General features: G+C 38.9%; 1 protein-coding gene across 15 annotated transcripts in view; it reads right to left on the bottom strand.

Moving 5' to 3' along the window:
* Positions 1–19,952, bottom strand: part of DYNC1I1 (dynein cytoplasmic 1 intermediate chain 1) — a 506,528-nt gene that overhangs the window by 119,032 nt on the left and 367,544 nt on the right. For all 15 annotated transcript variants that reach the window (XM_082846457.1, XM_082846458.1, XM_082846450.1 and 12 more), the window contains 4 exons: positions 17,393–17,482; positions 11,003–11,165; positions 8,936–9,035; positions 1,249–1,374 (listed from right to left, as the gene is read on the bottom strand). In XM_082846457.1, the coding sequence (XP_082702583.1) occupies positions 1,249–1,374; positions 8,936–9,035; positions 11,003–11,165; positions 17,393–17,482 (479 nt within the window). The remainder of the gene's footprint in view (positions 1–1,248; positions 1,375–8,935; positions 9,036–11,002; positions 11,166–17,392; positions 17,483–19,952) is intronic.

Raw genomic sequence — 19,952 nt, forward strand, 5'->3', positions numbered from 1 at the left:
CCATAATCCTTTTAGTATTTTCTTGGTAATTCAGCAAAACTCTTTAAACTGAATAAAATTAGGATTTTGTGCTTCTATGTTTACAGAAAGAGCATATCAGACTGACAAATTTGATAATCTAAAAAAAAAAAGAAAGAAAAAACTGTTCTTATTTCAAAGGTTCAAAAAATAAAGGTTATTTACTATGCAGACCAGGACTTCTTGTTTTTAAGATAGCAAATTAGAAAAACATGGTAAGAGTTAGAGGTTACTCAATCAGGTTGAAGCTGGGACTTTTACTCCAGCAGCTCTTGTTCCCCAAATTATATCTGATAATGTTCTAAAGTCTAAACATATTTTAGTTCAAAAAGATACTCAGCTCTTAGATATAAAATGGCACTAAGCTTCCAAATATCAACAGGTTTACCCACCCTCTTCAACTAATGTATCTGTTTTCAGAGTAATCTGCCACTCAGGACCTCTGAATCGTAATATTTGAGGAACTGAAACTTTGAGCTAAACCGTTTGTTTGCATTTTCCTGTGCGTAATCACAGGAGAGGGGCATTAATAAAGGGGTTGGTGTATTGGCCACTACCAAGGCCTATTATTTCAGCAGAGTCATGGCAACAGGGCAAAGCCGAGTGTGTGCAACTGTGACATAATTTCAGCCTGTATTGTGTTGAATGGAAGAGAAGACCAATGTGTCAGCAGATACAAGCAGTAAAATATCCCAGACTAGTTGCAAACCGGAAACAGTATCTATATTTCTCAACAATTCAAGAAAGACAGTGATAAATCTTACCTTAAACTGGCTACAAAAGTATTATAACCTGTAAAGCAAGATGGCGCCCGTAAACTTAAAATTGGCAAAATCCCATTGAACTGCATTTCAGAGAGAGGAGGGAACTCGAAATGGTACTGTTTTGAGGGTGTCCACGAGCGTGGGCAAGCATACGTTCCTGCTAAGCAGAGGAAGTGGTACACCCGGATTTCTTCCTAAGTGCGAGGTCTTTAGAAACTCATCCTCATGGGGGCTGTTTTAAATGGAAAGAAAATGACACACAGTCCCCAGCTAGGCTTCTGAACTGTTTGCAGAGGGTTGCCACTTTCCCCAGACATTAGGTTACTGTGGGGGAATTTTCCAAAGTTGTCAACAATTCCATTTTTAAACTCAGTTCTTCCTCTCCACATAAAACAGATGCGAGGCAGCATGAACTATATTTGGTCTAACAGGAGATATAAGGTTTTTTTACATTGCTGACTCCTACCTGACAGTGGAAGACGTATTCTGGTGTGGTTTTCTTAAACTTCATGTTCCAAACCAAGGCCACTCCATCTGGTTCATGGGGAGCATCTTCGTTGTTGTTGTAGGAAGCGACCATCAGCTCGGGGTACTGGATGGAAGAGGTCACAAGGATGGCTTATGCCAAGATGACAACACAAGGAAAACATTCTTATTCCAACAGACACATGCTATATTACATACTTTCAATGGCACTTTCTTTTTAAGCTGTGGCATACTTAATACCAACCTCACGTCTCAACCCACTACAAGCTGGTTTCTACTCCCAACAAACGTTCCACGTGTGCTGCCATAGTCACCAATGACCACTAAACTGCATGCTCTGCTGGATCTCTCTGGGTTCTATGACATTTGGGCTACTCCCTCCTTTCTCCTATGTTGGCTTTCATGACATCTTTCTCTCCTGATCTTCTTCCAAACCACTCTTTTCAGTCCCTACAGTTTCTTCTATTACCTATATTCCAAGGGGGGCTGTGTTCTGCCCTTATTTGTCTCTATCGACACACTGTCCCTGGGTGAACTCATCAATAGCTTTAATAAGCATTAATACATTGACAATGTTCAAATCTTTATCTCTAGGCTTGATTTCTCTCTGAGGTGCAGATTTCACAGCTACTGGGGATTTCTCAAGGCTGTCCACAGACACGTCAGATGCAGTGCATAGGAAAGCGAGCTTGTTGCCTTCTACAAAAACCTACTGCTCTTTCAACATTCCCTCTTCCAACATTCATCCCTTTAGTGCTTTGCACTGACATTACCTAGCTGTCCAGGCCAGACACTCCACGTTCATTTTTTACTCCTCCCTCTTTCTCATCTTCACATACTGTGTTTCACTACTTCCTCAATGGTAATTCAAATGCATGTTTTCTTTCTATCCTTGAGATCAGAGGGCTCCTAAATGAATTTCTTGTCTGGATGAAAACAGTTTTTTAAATGGCTTCCTGCTTCCAGGCTCGCCATGCCTTACCCTCACCTACTCCACTCTTCATCCTTTGTCAATATGATTTTACAAAACATACATTTGGCTAAGTCACTCCTCTGCTTAAAATACTTTAATGGCTCATCATTACTTTCAAGATAAAATCCAGGTCATATAGGATCCTTCATCATCTGTTATTTTCTACTTTCTCTGCTTAATCTCTTACAACCTTCCCTCCCTCCTCCCAACCCCACTCTATGACCCAGCCTCACTGGGCTAGTTCTGAGGTTCATAGGTACAGCCTCTGTACCACGAGTCTGATACTCACTCTCATTGGAATGCCTCTTCTGTGTTGGTTACATCATTAACTTATTCGTTAGGACTCGATGCAGGCACCAAGTCCTCCAGACAATCCTATCTAACTATCCACCACCCCTCCTTGCCTCTCAGCAGCTCCCTTAGCAATTATGTGTGTCCCCCTATTAAAGCACCTGTCAAACTGTATTACGGCTTCTCCTGGTCTATGTCTATGACTAGATTGTAAGCTCTTTGAGTATAGGGACTTGTTTTTATTGACCTCTGAATCCAGAGTACAGTAAGTCCTAGCACAATAAACTTGTGCCAAAATCTGTTGAATTACAAATGCTCTTTCTTATGTTAGTAACCCTGTGCTCGGAGGCAAGACCTTATCTTTAATCCTTTGTTGTTAAATAACACCAACAATTAAAAGCTCAAGTAAAAGAAACACAAGTAGTAAAATAACAAAGAGGACTCTACAGTGAGTAGAAATACCTACTCACCGTCCATGAACTCTATGCTGAGTGTTATAAATAAACTGAGGCTGAATCTCATGGCAGGTATTCAGGAGTTAGAGCACATTTCATGAAAATGTCATTCCTACCTGGGATTCCCATAAGGCAGCTCTGTTAAAAATAGCATCAGGCTTATAGCAGATCATATCAGTCTTTGCTCACAGGTAATTTTTCCCTACACTGCATATATTTAACATAAGATTGTCTGTATAAATTTGAACATCAACTTTTTTTCTATCAAAAATAATTAAACCTAAGTCTTCTATGTGATTGTAGTCATTCTTTGAGCTCCCTCAACTTAAGAAAGCTGCAGAGAGTTACAACTCGCCAGTTGGTACAGAGAAAGTATAAGCCTACAACAACACACACGTATGTGGCCACCAGGGGAAAGTAATCATTCTTTATTAGAAAACACTCCTCAGCGGATGAATCAAAGGCCTGTTAAGAAAGGCCTTTGATTCGAAGCCCATTCAAAGAAACTAACATCCAGATAAACACAGAAGTCTCCAGACTGCCCATCTGAAGTTTAACTATGTCACATGTGAAAAGGCAACTCTATATAAACATCAACACCACTACCACAGTGGCCAATGGACAGCCAGATGTGTCTGGAATAATATCCCACAGCTTCACATCTGGGTCTCATCGCTGGCTCCCACTTGCAGTTCTTCTTTTTTCATTAAAAAAATATTTTACATTATTGGGTTTAAAACTCCTTTAGAAAACAGGGAGAATTTCTGTGAAATACCAGTGAAATGCTTTTGGTGAAATATCTATGACTAGGATCAAAAGGCCTAAAGATACTGATTAACTCTTATCTCTTGAAAGTGTTTGTGATTTCAAAGTCTCCTCTAGTATGTTTGTTTGAACATGACTAATCATATTTTCTTATTTTCCAATAAAAAGTAGTAAATCTCTGAACGATTATTTAAACTTTAAAGGTTAAAATTATTACCTTAAAGGGAATATTAACTACTAGGAAGTTTGTGATTACTCACGGGGCTGAATTATCTAATATTTAACCTAGGAGAATTTTACCCGGAAATTACCAGATCTGCTCTCAAGCTGCTTTTTCTTATAAAGAAATAAAATCTGACATTTATTGGCGAGGAAGGAACCAACATGTTTTAAGTGCCATTATGTGCCAGACACTGGGCTGGGGAACATGTTCACTCATTTGATCCTTACAATTCTCTAAAGTAAGCAATGGTTTTCCCACTTCTACAGACAAAGAAGCCAAGGGTCCCTGGGTAAGGAACTTGTTCCAAGTTAAGTTGCTAATAAATGATAAAGTGAGACCCTGCTTGAAGTCTATTTGGTTTCAAAGACCATGTTCCTTCCAGCCCACTGTGGCATGCGTCAAGTGCCCCCTCCCCCCATGCATATGAGAGGCACTGGTGCCAGGTAAAATGGGGGACACGAATTTCAACAGTAACATGCTTTGCTTTATAGGAGCTCATCACTTAGCAGAGGGAGGTGAGACACATGTATGAATAACTACAACACAAATATAAAAGCAGAACATGCTAAGATGGAGATACAAAAGGAGTTCTATCAAAGCACAGAGGAGAAAATAACTACTTTAGTTGGAATGGGGTATGGTAGGGAGAGATATTGGAAAGGACTTCTGAGAAGAAATGAGACTTGATTGGGCGCTGTTAAATGGCTAGGTGATTAGGAGAGAAGTGAGAGGAGAGTATAGACGAGGGTAAATATTGTATAGTCAGGTAAATATTGATGCAGGAAATCTCTCTTGGGTGTCTGCCTGGTTCACAGTGATTCTCCCAATCTTTGGAGATTACCTCTATACACAGGTATCTAACTTCCCAGGGACAATTAATTCATTGCAGGGTTCATACCTGACCCAGCTGGGGCAATCACATTCTCTAACTTGGCTACTGTAACTTTTGAGCTGAGACACAGAACCCATGGGCTGGCAAATGAGTCAGCTTATGACAGCATCTTATTGGTGGAGCCTCTCGAGCTGCCCAGATTTATACTCCTGAGTCCCCGTTCTTCATCTCTTCCGTGGATTCCCTGAGCACCTTAGCAGCTCTCGAATAAATTTCCCTTCTTCCTTAAGGTAGCCAGGGGTAAAGTTTTCTTGACTAATGGAGTGGAGAACATATTCAGGAGACAGTAGGTTATAGCACCTGGCTGGGAGGCAGGTGTTACGAAGAGATGAAAAAGATACAAGGGCTGCAGATGCCTCAGGGCATCCTCACAGAAGTCACTGAGTACAGGCTAATGATTTTAGACTTCACTCTGGGAGACATACTCTGCAACTACTAATACTACTAATTCTACTACTACTTTAACATTTATTGAGTATTTTTTATATACTAGACAGTTTTAAAACTCGAAGTGTTTTAAATATTTACTCACTTAATACAATAAGCATGTGAGCTAGGTATGATTATCATTTTATGAGTGAGGAAACTTAAGCCAAAAAAAGTCAGGTAATTTGCTCAAGGTGACACTGAGAGCAAATAAGTAATCTTCACAAATAGTAAACTGGAAAAGTACTTACAATGATTCAACAGTGTAGAGAATTGAGGCAGGGAGACCAGCTAGGAAGCTATTTCCTAATCTAAGCACAAAGTGGAGGCCATGACATAAAGTAGGTATCAACTCCACATGTAAGTGGATTTGAATTGATCACAGTGGGGGTCTTTTTGCTACCGTAAATTTGATTGGGTTTTGCAATTAAATGAGTTATCAAAAATTACTTGAAGAGGGATGGGGGAGGAATGGAGTAGGAAGTTGGGGTTAGCAGATGTAAGCTATTATATAGAGAGTGGATAAACACCAAGGTTCTACTGTATAGCACAGGAAACTATATTCGATATCCTATGATAAACCATAATGAAAGAGAATATAAAAAGAATGTATATATATGTATAATTGAATCACTTTGCTGTACAGCAGAAATTAACACAACATTGTAAATCAACTTTACTTCAATTAAAAAAAAAATGACTTGGCTTTGTATCTTGGATGACTCCAAGGTTAGAGGATGCAACTTACATATGAGAGGAATATACATGGTGGGAGTGAGATCATAAGTCTGGTTTTGTATATGTCTGCCAAATCTGTCATGTGATATGTGGATAGTATTATTGACCTCCTGTGCTAAACAATATTCAATGAATAGCAAAGTTGACATCATTCCCCAAGCACCCAAATGTCTTCCAAGGAATAATGTTTGGTGGATATTTTGCAAATATCGCAAAGTTAAAGTGTTCTTGTTTAAGAAGTACAAGAGGTACTCATAGCAAAGCTATGCAGGAATCTTACCGTTTCTTCCCTTTTTCCCCTCTGTTCCATTCTGTTCCACTCATAATCATCCTAAGCATACACGCCTCTACTAGACGCTAAGACTATGCCTCTATCCTTTTCTTCTTTCTTAATATCATTGGATTGCACGTAGATTCACTCAGAAAGTCTCTTCATTCCATATGTATGTCAACCTGGTCCTTTGAACCCCAAAACTGTTATGATGTAAGGGCTCTAATTCCTGTTTCTTATGCTCCAAAGAAAATACATTTTTCAGAAATGCAAACCCCTTCCCCACAGTGTAGATGGCAGGTTACACAAAAATGGGGAAAAACAGATGCAGTCTCTCTATGGAGGAGTTTCTGCCCTTTCCAGTTTCACCTCCTGCAACAAAAATGACACACAAGACCCTGTGTGGAAACAAACCTATCCACAGGCAATAGGGCCCACCACACGCTGAGGCCAGGCAGGGACCAGCCCCACGGGTGAGCCCCCTGCTGCCTCCTCAGGGAGAGTTATCAGTGAAACCTGCCTTTGAGGAATGTGTCAGATAAGGTTCCTGTGTAATTTCCAGACTCTGAACAAGTGCACAAGCCGAGCTAAATGTCTCCTCAGCCTTGGAATCTGCTTTCTGCACACACACCTGAGTGTGCTCACAGAGCACCCACGCACTGGCGGGAAGTGGCTGGGCACACCCTGCCTGTATTAGCCTCTGCACGACCATGCCCTGCGTGCTCTCTCGTTTGGATGTAAAAAGAGATTCAAGGGGAGAGATCACTTGCCCACTTTGTGGCTGCTGACAATCTGGTTGCAGGGGTTTACATTCCTCTGCAGTGTTCCTGTTCTCAGCATGACTAAATGGGGCTCTTCACATCACCTGCTTTACTGCTCTGCCTAGAACACACTCTTCTCCCCTCCATTTGTCTAATCCCAGTCTTCTAAGATGCCCTGTCCAACCAGAGACAGACTCCAACCTCCACTGAATCCGGAAAGCACTTGCTCTCCGCCCTATGTCACTCAGCCCTTAGAACCTCTTTTGGTTTCAGATTCATAAGCCCTTTGTGGGAGGCACTGGTAAAGAGCATATGCCTGGAAGTGCTGAAAGGCTTGGGTTCAAAGCCCTGCTGTACCACATCCTGGCTGAGTGACGGTTAGTAAGATACTTAGTTGCTCTGAGCCTCAATTTCTTCAGCTATAAAATTAAAATAGTAACAGTGGCTGCCTCACTTGATGTTGTGAGGGTGAAATAAGACAATGCCTCCAGAGCAGCTGGCACAGTGCTTAGTATATAAGAAACACAAATTAAAAGCTAGCCATGATAATTATTCCCAATAAAAGCATAGACTATAAGAAAACAGAAACTGCACTGTGTATAAATGCCCAGTACTTATCATCCCTATTTCCCTCATTGCTATTATGTCATTGTCATTACAGGAGGGGATGCAGCATGGTGATCAAGAATGTGAGCTCAGGAGTCAGACCACCTGAGTTCATATTCTGACCCCACCACAATTAGGCTGTGTGCCTTTATGTGCATTATTTAACTACTCAGTGCTGGGTAAATTATACACTAATTGAGTAGGCCATTCAATTGGCTTTTGGTAAATCTGCCTGCTTTCACTATAAGTGCTACGCTAGGGAGTTTAGATTTTTTTTTTCTTGCAGGCAATAGGGAGTTTTAAACCAGGGAGTGAAGTGATCAGATTTGCATTTTTAGAAATATTATTTGGCTAGATGTCTACAGGGAAAACTATAGGTGGACAAGTTTGGATGTAGAAAGAACACAAGAAGGTTAGCAATACTACAGGTGTAAGATGATGAATATATGAGCAGCGAAACGGACAGTCTTGGTGACAGACCGGGTCTAGGCGATAAGGGAGAGAAAGTTTCTAATGTTAATGACGAAAGTTTTGCTTTAGGTCCTTGGGTATATTGTGATGGCTTTAAGAATAGAGGAAGCAAAAAAGGATTTCAGACATGTGGAAACAATGAGTTAGTGATTAGTTTGAGATTCTATGGGACACCTGAATGGATCTGTCTGGTGTGTAAAGTGGAATTCAGGAGGGAGATTGGGCGGGGGAGAGAAAAAGGCTGCCCACGTGGTGGTTGAATCCATAGCAGTGGAAGAGATCTCCCACAGAGAGCATGTCGAGAAGAGTAAAGGTTGAAGGCACGACCACGGGGACCACGAGGGTAGGAGAGGAAAAAGAAGTCTCGGAGGAGTTCGAGAACTGAAAGAGAGTCGAGTTGTGGAACTCAGTGGAAGGATAATATTTTTAGAAGTATGGGGAAGTCAACAAAGCTGGATGACAAAGAGAGGTCAGGGCAGATTAAGGCTTAAAAATATTCACATGGATTTGACAAGCAGGAAATCATTGGTGACCTTAGTGAGAGCAGTTTCATGGACAGAATGGCCTGGCTCTTCGTCTGGTCCCTAGTAAGTACTCAATGTGTATGAATAATAGAGTGCAAATTTTAAACTGAAACTTCAGTAAAATGAGAAAGAAAACCAATAGGCACAGAAAAAAATTGCAAGTTAGAGAACACGTCCAAAATAGTGGAGCAATTCTCTCTTATTTTTTTTTTAAATACAAATGCCATGAGAACACAAGTCCAGTTTGTCCCATCCCAGCAACAATTCTTACCTGGAGAGACCAGTCCATACACGTGACTACTCGGTGCTTGGACCAATGCTCATCGTAGAACTGACGATTGAAAGAAAGGTTGGCTCCAGCCTGGACATCCCTAGGAGGGTTTAAACATCAAAGACAAATATGATGCTTCCAATCGGGGCTTTACCTCTAGTGCTCATACTGAAAGAATGAAATGGCAAGAGCATGGCGCACAATACTCTCTAAAGCCAAAGCGTCGATCTAGACAGCAAACTCTGATCATAAATAAACTAAAGGTGATCTCCTTTCTGCAAAGCCCTCTCTGACCTGGCCCAGAAAAGGTTCCCACATGTTGTTCCAAGCCTGGTGTGAAATGTCAGATTTGTTTCAGGTTCCTATCTTGAGCAGTTCTAAAGCATTCTCCTCCCCCTAACAAGCTCTGCCTTGAATCAGAGTTTACCAGAAATTTCCCAGCTCGCAAGGAAGCGCAGCACATTTGGAGAGTCTTTGGTATCAATATCACCTTATCTGGCCTTAGACCGGAAATGATATGCATGTTTCTCTTTACCTGTAATTTCTGATTGAAGGTGAAAGTTCCACCGTGAGACAGGCCTGCTGGGGAGTGAGGGATTCACCAAACACCTTAGATACTTAACATAGACCAAAATATCACCTGGGTGGAGGAAGATTACACTTTGGCTACTGTTTACTTGCCTGATATTCAGCTGGCTGCAAAACCTCCTCTGAAGAACTCTGCACTGGTCGTGCATTCGCTCCACAAGACCGAGTGTTTAAATTGAGTCATACTTGTTCTGTGTCAGCATCTATGGGATCTGCATAAAAAGCTGCCTATACTCCTTGGGCTTCAGTTCAGGAATTCTTCCACACTCACCCTTTTTTTCTGTTCATTTGCTTCATTCCATTGCTTTGCACCCTGTATCACTTGTCCTATATAGTTCTTGTTCAGACTGGGTGACTTGACCTCAGATTAGGTACTTGGGCTCCAAGCAGCTGACTTATCATGACTTTTTTCCCCCCTGCTAATCCTTCCTCAGCTCCACCACTGCAAACCCAGGCAAGAGGTACGTGCACCCAAATATCTGCCAGGAACCCAGTATAACACTGTGCCAGACACCCAGAGGGAAAGAGGACTCAGAAAACTAACTGAGCCATAGAGTAATGGCTTCTTAAAAGAAAACAAATATAACACATGTATTCCAAATATTATTCTCTTTGATGGAGTCTAACGATGCTGTCGACTGTTTAGAACATTTTTAGAACTCCCTTTTGAAACTGTTTTCAGAGCCGCGGTTACATTGCCTTGAGCATCTTCAACGATGACAGGTTGGCCTTTGACAATGTATTTGAATTTTAGAAGTAGTAAAATGTCAGGTCTAATGAAAAAGGCAGGTAACCTCATCTTTTCATGTTGTTCTTGGCCAAAAGAAATTGGTGGCTAAAAACCAGCTCTATCTCTCACAGAGCTCATAAAGCGCCTCCAATTATCCACACGAAGATGGCTGACAGCCCCTGCCGAACGTAATACATATGCTGCAGTCACGGGGCAAGTCATTTGGGGCCATTTACTTCTAATGGTTAGTTGAAAGTAAATGGCACTTGTATTTCCTAAAAGGCATATACACATAATCTTATGGCATCAAAAGAGGAAAGAGTTGCCAGTCTCTGTTTGCTGTCTCCCACATCAGTTAAGGTCTCCCATATCTCATGTTTATTTTCTTCGGCTTCCTGTTTGCTTAGACATCAAAAATAGATCTACGGGATATAACACAAATCTCCTTTTGCTGCTTATGTTTTCTCAGAGGACAATGTACATGACTCTGCCAGTCTCTATCACCTGGGCTGTTCTCCAGATATCAAGTTCAAAAGCATTTCATGGAAGCACATGATAATTACAAGGAAACTCTAAGCCAGAAGTCATAACCAAAGCCCTTAGTCAAAGCTGTTCAGCAAGATCAGCTCTGGAATTTCATACTCCTCTGATTTGTTAGGCTTGGAACTTGCCTACTCAAAACATAAGTGAATTTAGAATCAACAGAGAACTTATCACAGTATTTTTTTAAATGCACACAAGAAACTAACCCATCTTTTTCCTCTAACTCTCGACCACTATAGTCAAAGAAGATATCGGAGTCTTCTGCCAGCGCTCTTTCAATTACCCGTATTGTCCGATCAAAAAAGATGAGAAATTCCTCTGAGTGAAGGATCTGCTGTTTTTCTTCCTCTGTCAGCTCCCTTGGAGGAGCTATTTATGTAAAAGAGATTGTTGGGAAAGAAAAAAAAAAAAGGGATAATTAAAACATTTCAAGAGGAATCCAACTCTTGAAAGACATTGCTTATCAAAAGAGTGATAAGACACAGTGAAATAAACCATTGTTAATATTAATTCTAAATTACTCTTAAATTCACATCAAAGGTTTTTGCAGATGTCTTCACTGACAATTTTACAAAAAGATTTCATATCTGGACTAATTACTATTTTGAAGAGTTGAAAAATATTACAAATGAAAATGATTGGTGTGTTTTAACAATGAGTTCTGAACGTTATTTTCTTTAGAACTGAACTTGAAAAACAGCTCAAATAGTACATAATAGAGAAATCTATAAAACCATGTATATCAGATTATAAAGCTGCGCATACTAAATAATTAAGAACTATCTATAATATGATCTAGATAGCACCTTTCCTCTTTCTGCTGATAAATTCATTTTATTTTAGATAGTTACTTGATAAGGCTGATTGATTGTTATATAGATTCTCCTCAAAAACTGAAACATGTCCTTCCAAACGCACCTTTACCCAAGATATCTTCTGCTTTTAAACAAACACATGGAACAAATAAATGCTATAAGACACCTCATAATTGTTATTATGCCTTACTTTTCCAGCATGATTAATCTTATAAGACTAAATTTGAAGATACAAAATAAGGCAAAGAGAGATTAAGTAACTAGCAATATGTCATAGTGTCTGAAAGTCAGCTCACCTCAGAGTCACGATTAGGTTATATAAACTGTTCCTTCGGTAGCAGGGTTTACATAAAACTATAGAGGAAGGATTAGGAACTCCCCCAGAGTGAGAGATCCCTAAGGGCAGAAACTGTCAGCTGAACCTTTGTGGTTCTTCAGGAACCCCAGTTCAACTTTTGTGCAGAGAGACTTCAATAAATGTTTGATCAATTACCCTTCCAGTAGGACCAGAAGCTCCTGGAGTTTAAGCTACAAGAGGAGGGTAGTGCATTAAAACCATAGGGGTCCCTGGTGGAATGACTCACCCACAGGATTTCCTAAACACTTCCACAACCATCCTCATAACCAGGACCGATTTCTACCTGGCCACATGGTCAGAGGAATCATTTAGGTATAGCCACCTATAGCATAATGTTTTATGGAAGTGTTATTTGATTTGATTAATGGTATCTTGAAGCCACTGTCCTGAGAAATCTGAACCGTCAAGAAGCCCTCCTGCAGAGCCATGGAAGTAGATCTCAAGCTTTTAATGTTCATAATGTCTCTCCCCTTCTGGCCTCCCCTCCCCTGCCCCAGACTGAAAGGCAGAGAGGTCTGGAAAGACTCCAGGGTCTGTATTTGTACAAGAAATTAGAATGATTACGACGTAGTTGATTCACACCTTGAGAAGTGGAAAAACATGATTCAGCCACTACAGCAGAAGATTATCTCCAAATACAGCTCACCCCGGTGTTTCTAGCAGCCCTAAATATAGCCGGAAATATTTCTTTGTTGCTGAAGTCTCCAGAGCCCTAAATGTGCCCATGTGTATTGGGACTCTCCAAAAACCTCCATCAACATCTGCTGAGCAATGCTGCACAGACACTAGCTTGAGAAATGGTGAAGTGGGCAATGTGTAAACTGTAAATAACAAGAACTCTACAAAACCAACCTGGAATCCAAGAGTTACTCTGCCATTTGCTAGCTTGGATTCTTTTATCAATGAAAGCTCTCTAAGCTGCAGTGTTATCCATAAAATGAGGCAATGATACCTAAACTTTAAGTCTGGTTTAAGACTTAAATATACTGACAAATAGTTCAGCATTCAATAATTAGCAGTTATATATAACTAGTCTACTTTCTAAAGCACCCATAAATTAGGCATTTGAATTTTTTCACCCTGATATAAGTTCAAGAAAACAGTAAAACTACTAAATGTAACTAGGTAAAGGGGAAAACGCTAGGGTCCTTTTGTTTTGGTCAGTACTGTTATATAAATAAATAAACTTCACTAAACAAGGATGCTACAGGACCAAGAAGAATGTCTTATTTATTATTTTTTTTTTGAATGTCTTATTTTAAAACCTTCACTCGGCTTTTGTCACTGCTGATGTATGACTTGAGACACACCTGAAATTAAGCAGAGAAATAGGAATTTTTTCCCTTTATTCCTGTTTTTACATTTTAAAAATACCTATTCTATTCTCTGTTTATCTTTTTGAGCTACTTGTATTCCACCTGTATATTTCCTTACAGGTCCATTACCTTGAATAAAAAACAGTTCCTGTGTAATTTTCTGTAATCTTTTTCTTCCCTGTAGCTTACTGTCATTTTGATCTCAGCTTTCAAGACACACAACTTCTTCTCTAAGAGAAACATAAATGGCTGATCAAAGTGTATTTGCAGAGGCCAAGTTCAGGTAAGTGAAGCAGTAGCGTCTCCAGATATTATGTTTGGCAATACAATATCTGGCTTGAAATTAAATTGCTACTGAAGCAAAACAAAGAACATATTTTATATTAAGCTTTGATGTCTAACAGGGATCAAATGACATGATTTGTTAGCACAAAATAATAAGATGCATGTGCAGATGAGTACTTTTTAAAAGTCATAAACAATATTCAACTTAGGAGTTAAACAGAGCTATGGTTATTTTCGCTAAAACCCCAAACCTCTCATATTTAAAAGTCTTTAAATTGATGTGTTATTACAATGTAATGAAAACATAATGGAGTATCCAGGAACCACAACCAAAATCTGTATTTGGAGGTAAAACCTCTCCAGACATCATATTTCATGAAAAAAAAATTAGTTGATTAATGGAGTCCACAAAATTTTAAATATAAGCATAAACAATTAAAATCAGAATTGTATTACTCCAGGAGAGACCCCAAATTCTCCCTAAAATCTCTGTTTCTTCAGCTTTTCCCTATCCCTGGAACCTAAAGAATTATTTTCAGCATCTCTGCATAAAAAGGTAGGAAGTAATTTAATAGCAACAGGCGTAACAGCGCAAAACAAGGGCAATGATAATGGTTGATTTTTCTTACAAGTTAAGCAGAAATTGCTATTATAGCAGGTTTGTTGTTTGTTTTTGCAACATGGAGTATTTCTGCCAAGAGCTAACAATATTTTATGCATTTAAAGTGACCTTTTTTAAGAAATAAAGATTCTTCAGAAAAAGTAGTACACATGGATATGACTTACATATGAGCCAATGACAGCACAATTTTCAAACTTACCAAAATTTACCTGAACAGTTATATTTAGCTTGAATAAGAAGTACGAAAACAATGTACTAGAGTCATGAAACTCAAAGTTTAGAGAACTGCCTAATTGTATGAATTCATGGCCTGCAAAATTAAAATCTAGTATGAATTTTATTTTAGGGTCTACTTTTAATTCTTTTTATTATAGAAATGTTAATTTGTCTTGGTACTGTACATGAAAATACTTTTTTATGTGTCTCTCATGTTGATTCTATCCTATTTGCTATGCTTCTTAAGTTTTCTTATTGACCTGAATGTGTACTTTTTCAATTTCTTTTTGATTTACTCTATTTACTAGACACTATATCTTTTGATTTCTAGAGTTCCTGGATGTTTTTTCTCTGTAAAAATGTAAAATCTGTAATGGAATCCACAATTTATATTGAGTATTTTACAATCTCATCTTTAGGTCAAAAGTAATTTTTAAAATATCCATTTCAGAAATGTCTTGCCTTGTTTCAATGATATAGCTTTAAATTTCAATATAAAAATTACATCTTTTAAATATTTTTCAAGAATATGTCAAAAAGATTAAAAAATAAATAAGTAAACCCACATAACTTAAATATTCCATCAGATTAAATAGGGACAGTAGCTCTTACTGAATTTTACAGTGAAATCAGTTCAAAAACAAGAGGAAGAAAACCAAACCAAACTAATAAAGAATGATGTCCTTCTCTGAAGTTAATGTGAAGTTTATGAGTTAATGTGCATTTACAAGAGTCACGTTTCCAATTCTGTTGCTTTAAATCTCTAAACATGAAGATACTAGGACACTCACATATAGAAATTTCCTAAAATTTTATTAAAAGCTAAAAGCTACCTGCTGTTTTCCCTACTCTGATGTGGAAAAAAGAGTGAGAAGAGTAATAAATCAAACCCATATTTCTCTACTGTTTAATGCATTTTTGATGTCACATGGGCAAAAATGTCAAAAGCTAGCGAGCACTGATTTTTTTCCCATCTCCCCCTCAGCACTTTTTTTTTTTTTTAACTCCAAAAAAGGCCAGATTTCTCAAAAATGTGTTCCCTGGTTTGAAACTGTGTATGTCAAGTTTCAGCCCAGAGCAAATGTTTATGGCTAAGTAATAAATCCCTGAAACTCAGGGTTCCTATGGAAGTGCTGACACAGCCCTGACTACCATGCAGCTGTATGAATGGCGCCACGATTGTATCTGCTAGAGATTCTTTAAAAAGTTTGCAAAATACTGTCTTGCTTTAAAAAAAAATAGCCAGAGAGAGTTTGATGCCAACATAAACATGCTTTTAACCCATTATGTGCTAATTTGCAGAAAAGCCATTAATAGAGACTTAAGATGCACGGCGCGGCAGTAACAGGAAATGCACTTTCAAACTTCTCTTGGACTTTTAACAGGACTTTAATCAATTCCATGAAGCATGAGTGAGAGTTAAAACTGGAGGGTGTTTTTGCTCAGAACTTAAGAAGGAGGTTGCAATGCTTTGCCAGAGAAGAGAATTTGGAGATTGGGGTTGGGGGGCAGGAGGGAATCCGTGCCAAGACACACAAAATACACCCTGGCTTCTTATCACCCAGTACATCTTAAGGATATTTTGCAAAAAAAAAAAAAAAAAAAAGAGGGTGAGGGTATTTTAGTAAACTTTGACTTATTTTGTCTCTTGCTACACCTGTGTTAATGATATTCTATTCACCAGCTTAAATATATACATGTTCTTAGTAGGAGGTTTAAATGTGAACTTGCTTCAATCAAATCCTTTTAGAATCTCTCAGAAAGAGGAACTTGTGCCTTCTGTGGACGCCACTGTTAAAGATGCTGAATCTACTGCCTGCCTACAGCCGTACCCTAGAACTTGACAGTAATCCACCTCACTCAATGCCTGGGCAGGTTGAAGGGAGTCCCTATGACCACTCCTACAAAGTCCCCGGGGACAACCATGTGCCATGCACTTCGCCAGAGCCACGGGCAAATCGAAAATTTAAAAATCAAATGAAATTCTAATTAGACTTACGTTGCTCTAAACTTGGAACATTTAGTAGGAAATATGGAAGAATCTTTTTAATCTACACTCCATTCTCATGGACACTCCATTCCTCAATAAGAATGACAATCTCAAAATTCTCTTTTTCTCCATAGGCTGAAAATCTCAAAGGGACACAAAATTAGATTTTTAGGGAAACATCAGCTATAGTATTTCTTGCCTTTCCCTTTCTTTTCTTTTTTTCATTATTGCTTTCTTGTTTTTTGAAATCCAGTGCTATTACAGGAAGATGGCTTTGTGGGCAAGTGTACAGGCTTTGGAGTCAACTCCAAATCCTGGATTGTGTACTTACACATTATGTATCCATGGGTACATTTTTAAGCCTCCCTTTTCCTATTTCTCTACCTATAAAATAGGGAAAATAATAGTATCTGCTTCAAAAGGATGTTGCAAAGGGTACATATTATCTCTGGAGTGTTAAGGAGAGCGCCAAGTACCTAGCAAGCCCCTAATAAGTACTAGTCATTGTTATCACTGGAGCATGTAAAGGCTGCTCCTTCTGATATGGGCAGAGTGTGGAGGGAAACTTTTAATAGTATAGTTAATAGTGATGATCACGGTTAATGTTTCTCTGTAGATCACAAGAATAAACCTCAGAATTTAGTGACATAATAATTATACCTGCTCCTTTCCTTTACTGTTATCATTAGGAATAAATGATGGCGTGAACTAGATAACATGTCACTTGCTAACAAGTGTCTTATTTTACTGCTATTTAGTAATAATTTTACTGGAAATGTGACTGGACTTGTGGATGGTTCGTGTTTTATTTGCTTCTGTCAGTCAAAAAAATAAAGGATTACAGTTTATGTTGCTAAATGTAATGTATTGATCAATCACATAAAACCTTCCACGCAGGAGGTATACGTTTAATTTTTACTTACCTCTATAGTCCCTTATGTTGGTTAAAAAGACAGCAATAAAATGATGACGCAATTTAGCTCCCACACCATACCTTCCTTCACTTCCTGTTTTTTGTCTTGATTTTCCAGTTCTGAATCCTGGCCAACTTTAGGTTCTACCATTTCCTCATCATCCTCATCCTCTAGAAAAAAGAAAGAGAAAAATGCATTATATTCTTTCCTTCAAATCAAAGCGTCTGGCTGATGGTGGGAGGTAGGGGCAGAGGGTAAAGTTCCAATCATTTAGGGCGGCTTCTAAGTAAATCAGTCCACGATGAATGCCCAAGATATACGTTCATGAATACATGAATACATTATCTCCAAAAAAGGCCTCTTTGAAAGTACCCCACGCTTCTGAGAAAACCGCCCCGAGTCGGCACCTGCTACATCCATCTCCAGGCCCTCACCACATGGGATGTCTTGGAATTGCCTCTCTGACCTCTGAAGCTTCTTCGGAGATGGGCCAGGAACAGATCTTAAAATGTTTCCACCTGTAGCACATTCTCCACAGGGGACACCTGCTGTACAGACGACTCATTTCCAATTTCATTCTCACCAAATTAATTTGGTTTTGACCTACAGGAAAGGGTTAAATACAGGTCTGACCCCAGGTCAAATGCCACTGGCAAGTAAACAACCTGGGGTAGGGCCCCAAAAGTCATTGCCATTGGCCTGGAAGAAAGCAACCAACCTGAAATGGCATTTACACATTCAGAGCAGTTCATGCATTAATGTGAATTTAATGAGCACTAACAAACGGTACCAGTCGGCCACCACCGCCAGATGTTACAGTGCCCTTCCTGCCCTACGCAAATGTGCTCCTACTCTCTCTCTCCTCCCAAACTGCTTTTCTTGGAGGTCCCTTTCAGTGCAGAGTGCTTGAAATCATCAGTCACAGTGTAGAGGACGGAGGGGCAAGACAAAGTGTCACAAGAAAATCCAACTTAATGGAATAAAACAGTATAAAAAATTAAAACTTGCTTCCATGGTTTTTAAATATATTACCTTCACTCAAGTATTATATTGATTTCATTGGCTCAAATGGAGTTTAAAAGAAATGACTTCACTTCCTCCACCCCCATCATTCATTCATATATCCATTCATTCAACAAATATTGATATTTACAGATGTTCTATAAGATCCAAAGCTCTATGGAGAGTCCCATTTCCATCACAAGAAATCCTGAGATTTATAGTAACTCAAAATTTCAGCTCTAACCACTTAGAGAATGCATTATATATGCATATTTAAATGCCCAAACAAATATGTATAGCCTGAAAAGCAGCTGTAAAAGTTCTTGATTATATTAAGCAAGTGATTTGTGGAAGGAATATCCATTTTAAAAATATGGATATGTAAATATAGTATTGCAATTTAGATACTGAAATACAGTAACCTATATGCATGTGTGTAGATTGTGGAACCAACATCATTACTTTATAATCACACTAAATACATATTGGAAAGAATGTAAAACACTTTTGAGGAAAACTGTCATTATTATTAACACATTAACACAGTTATTACTAATGCATTATTACTAACACATACCTGTGAGACAAAAATGTGCACTTAAAATTTTGAAAAGTACACTGTTACCCAGATCTTTAGACAAATAGACCTTTAACGTGTTAAATTATAAATAACACATCTAAATCTTTATATATAAAGATATTTCTGCTATCTTCCCATTAAAAGCCAGCTTGGAAGGTCCTGAACAAAATATTCACCTCGACATGATGTATCTTCCTGACCCAAAGACCTAACACAAAGCCCAGTGAGGCACTAGCGGGAGGGAAGTTTCCTCTTCTGGTAAACCTTGGATGCAGAGGCAATTTTCAAAAGGCCACTAATCTGCTGGGAAGTAGCTCCATCTCTGAACCTTCTAGAGACAAGTATTTAAATCCAGTGGATTCAGCAGCCGTTCCCTGGCACTTACTAAATACAAGTAAATACAACAAATGCAAAGGTGACAAAGCCCACATTATGGGTTGAACTGTGTCCCCCTCCCCAAATTTGTATGTTGAAATCCTAACCCCCAGTACCTCAGAATGTGACCTTATTTGGAAATAGTGTCATTGCAGATATAGTTAGTTAAGATGATGGCATGCTGGAGTAGTGCAGGCACCAAGTCCAGCATGACTAGTGTCTTTATAAAAAGGGGAGATTTAAACACAGATTCACATGCAGGGAGAATGACGTTGAAGATGAAGGTGAAGATGAAGACTGGGGGATGCTTCTACAAGCTGAGAAGTGCCAAGGCTGGCCAGTAAACCACCAGAGACATAGAACAGATTCTTCCTCATAGCCCTCAGAAGGAACCAACCCTGCCAACATCTTGATCTTGGAATTCTAGCTTCCAGAACTGCGAGACATTCAATTTCTACAGTTTAAACTGTCCAGTTTATAGGACATTGTTATGGCAGCCCTAGCAAACTAATAAAGTCAGTAGCGTGCCTTACCTTCTATGATCTTATAATCTAGTAGAAGAGATAATGAGATATACAATAATAACAACTAAAGCAGTGATGAATGCTTTACTTGTATCATCTAATTTATTTATCCGAACTCGGTACTACCCACCTAATTTTATAGGTGAGGAGACGGTAATT

The sequence above is a fragment of the Leucopleurus acutus genome (genome assembly GCF_964270905.1).
Source record: "Leucopleurus acutus genome assembly, chromosome: 9".
Lineage (NCBI taxonomy): Eukaryota > Metazoa > Chordata > Mammalia > Artiodactyla > Delphinidae > Leucopleurus > Leucopleurus acutus.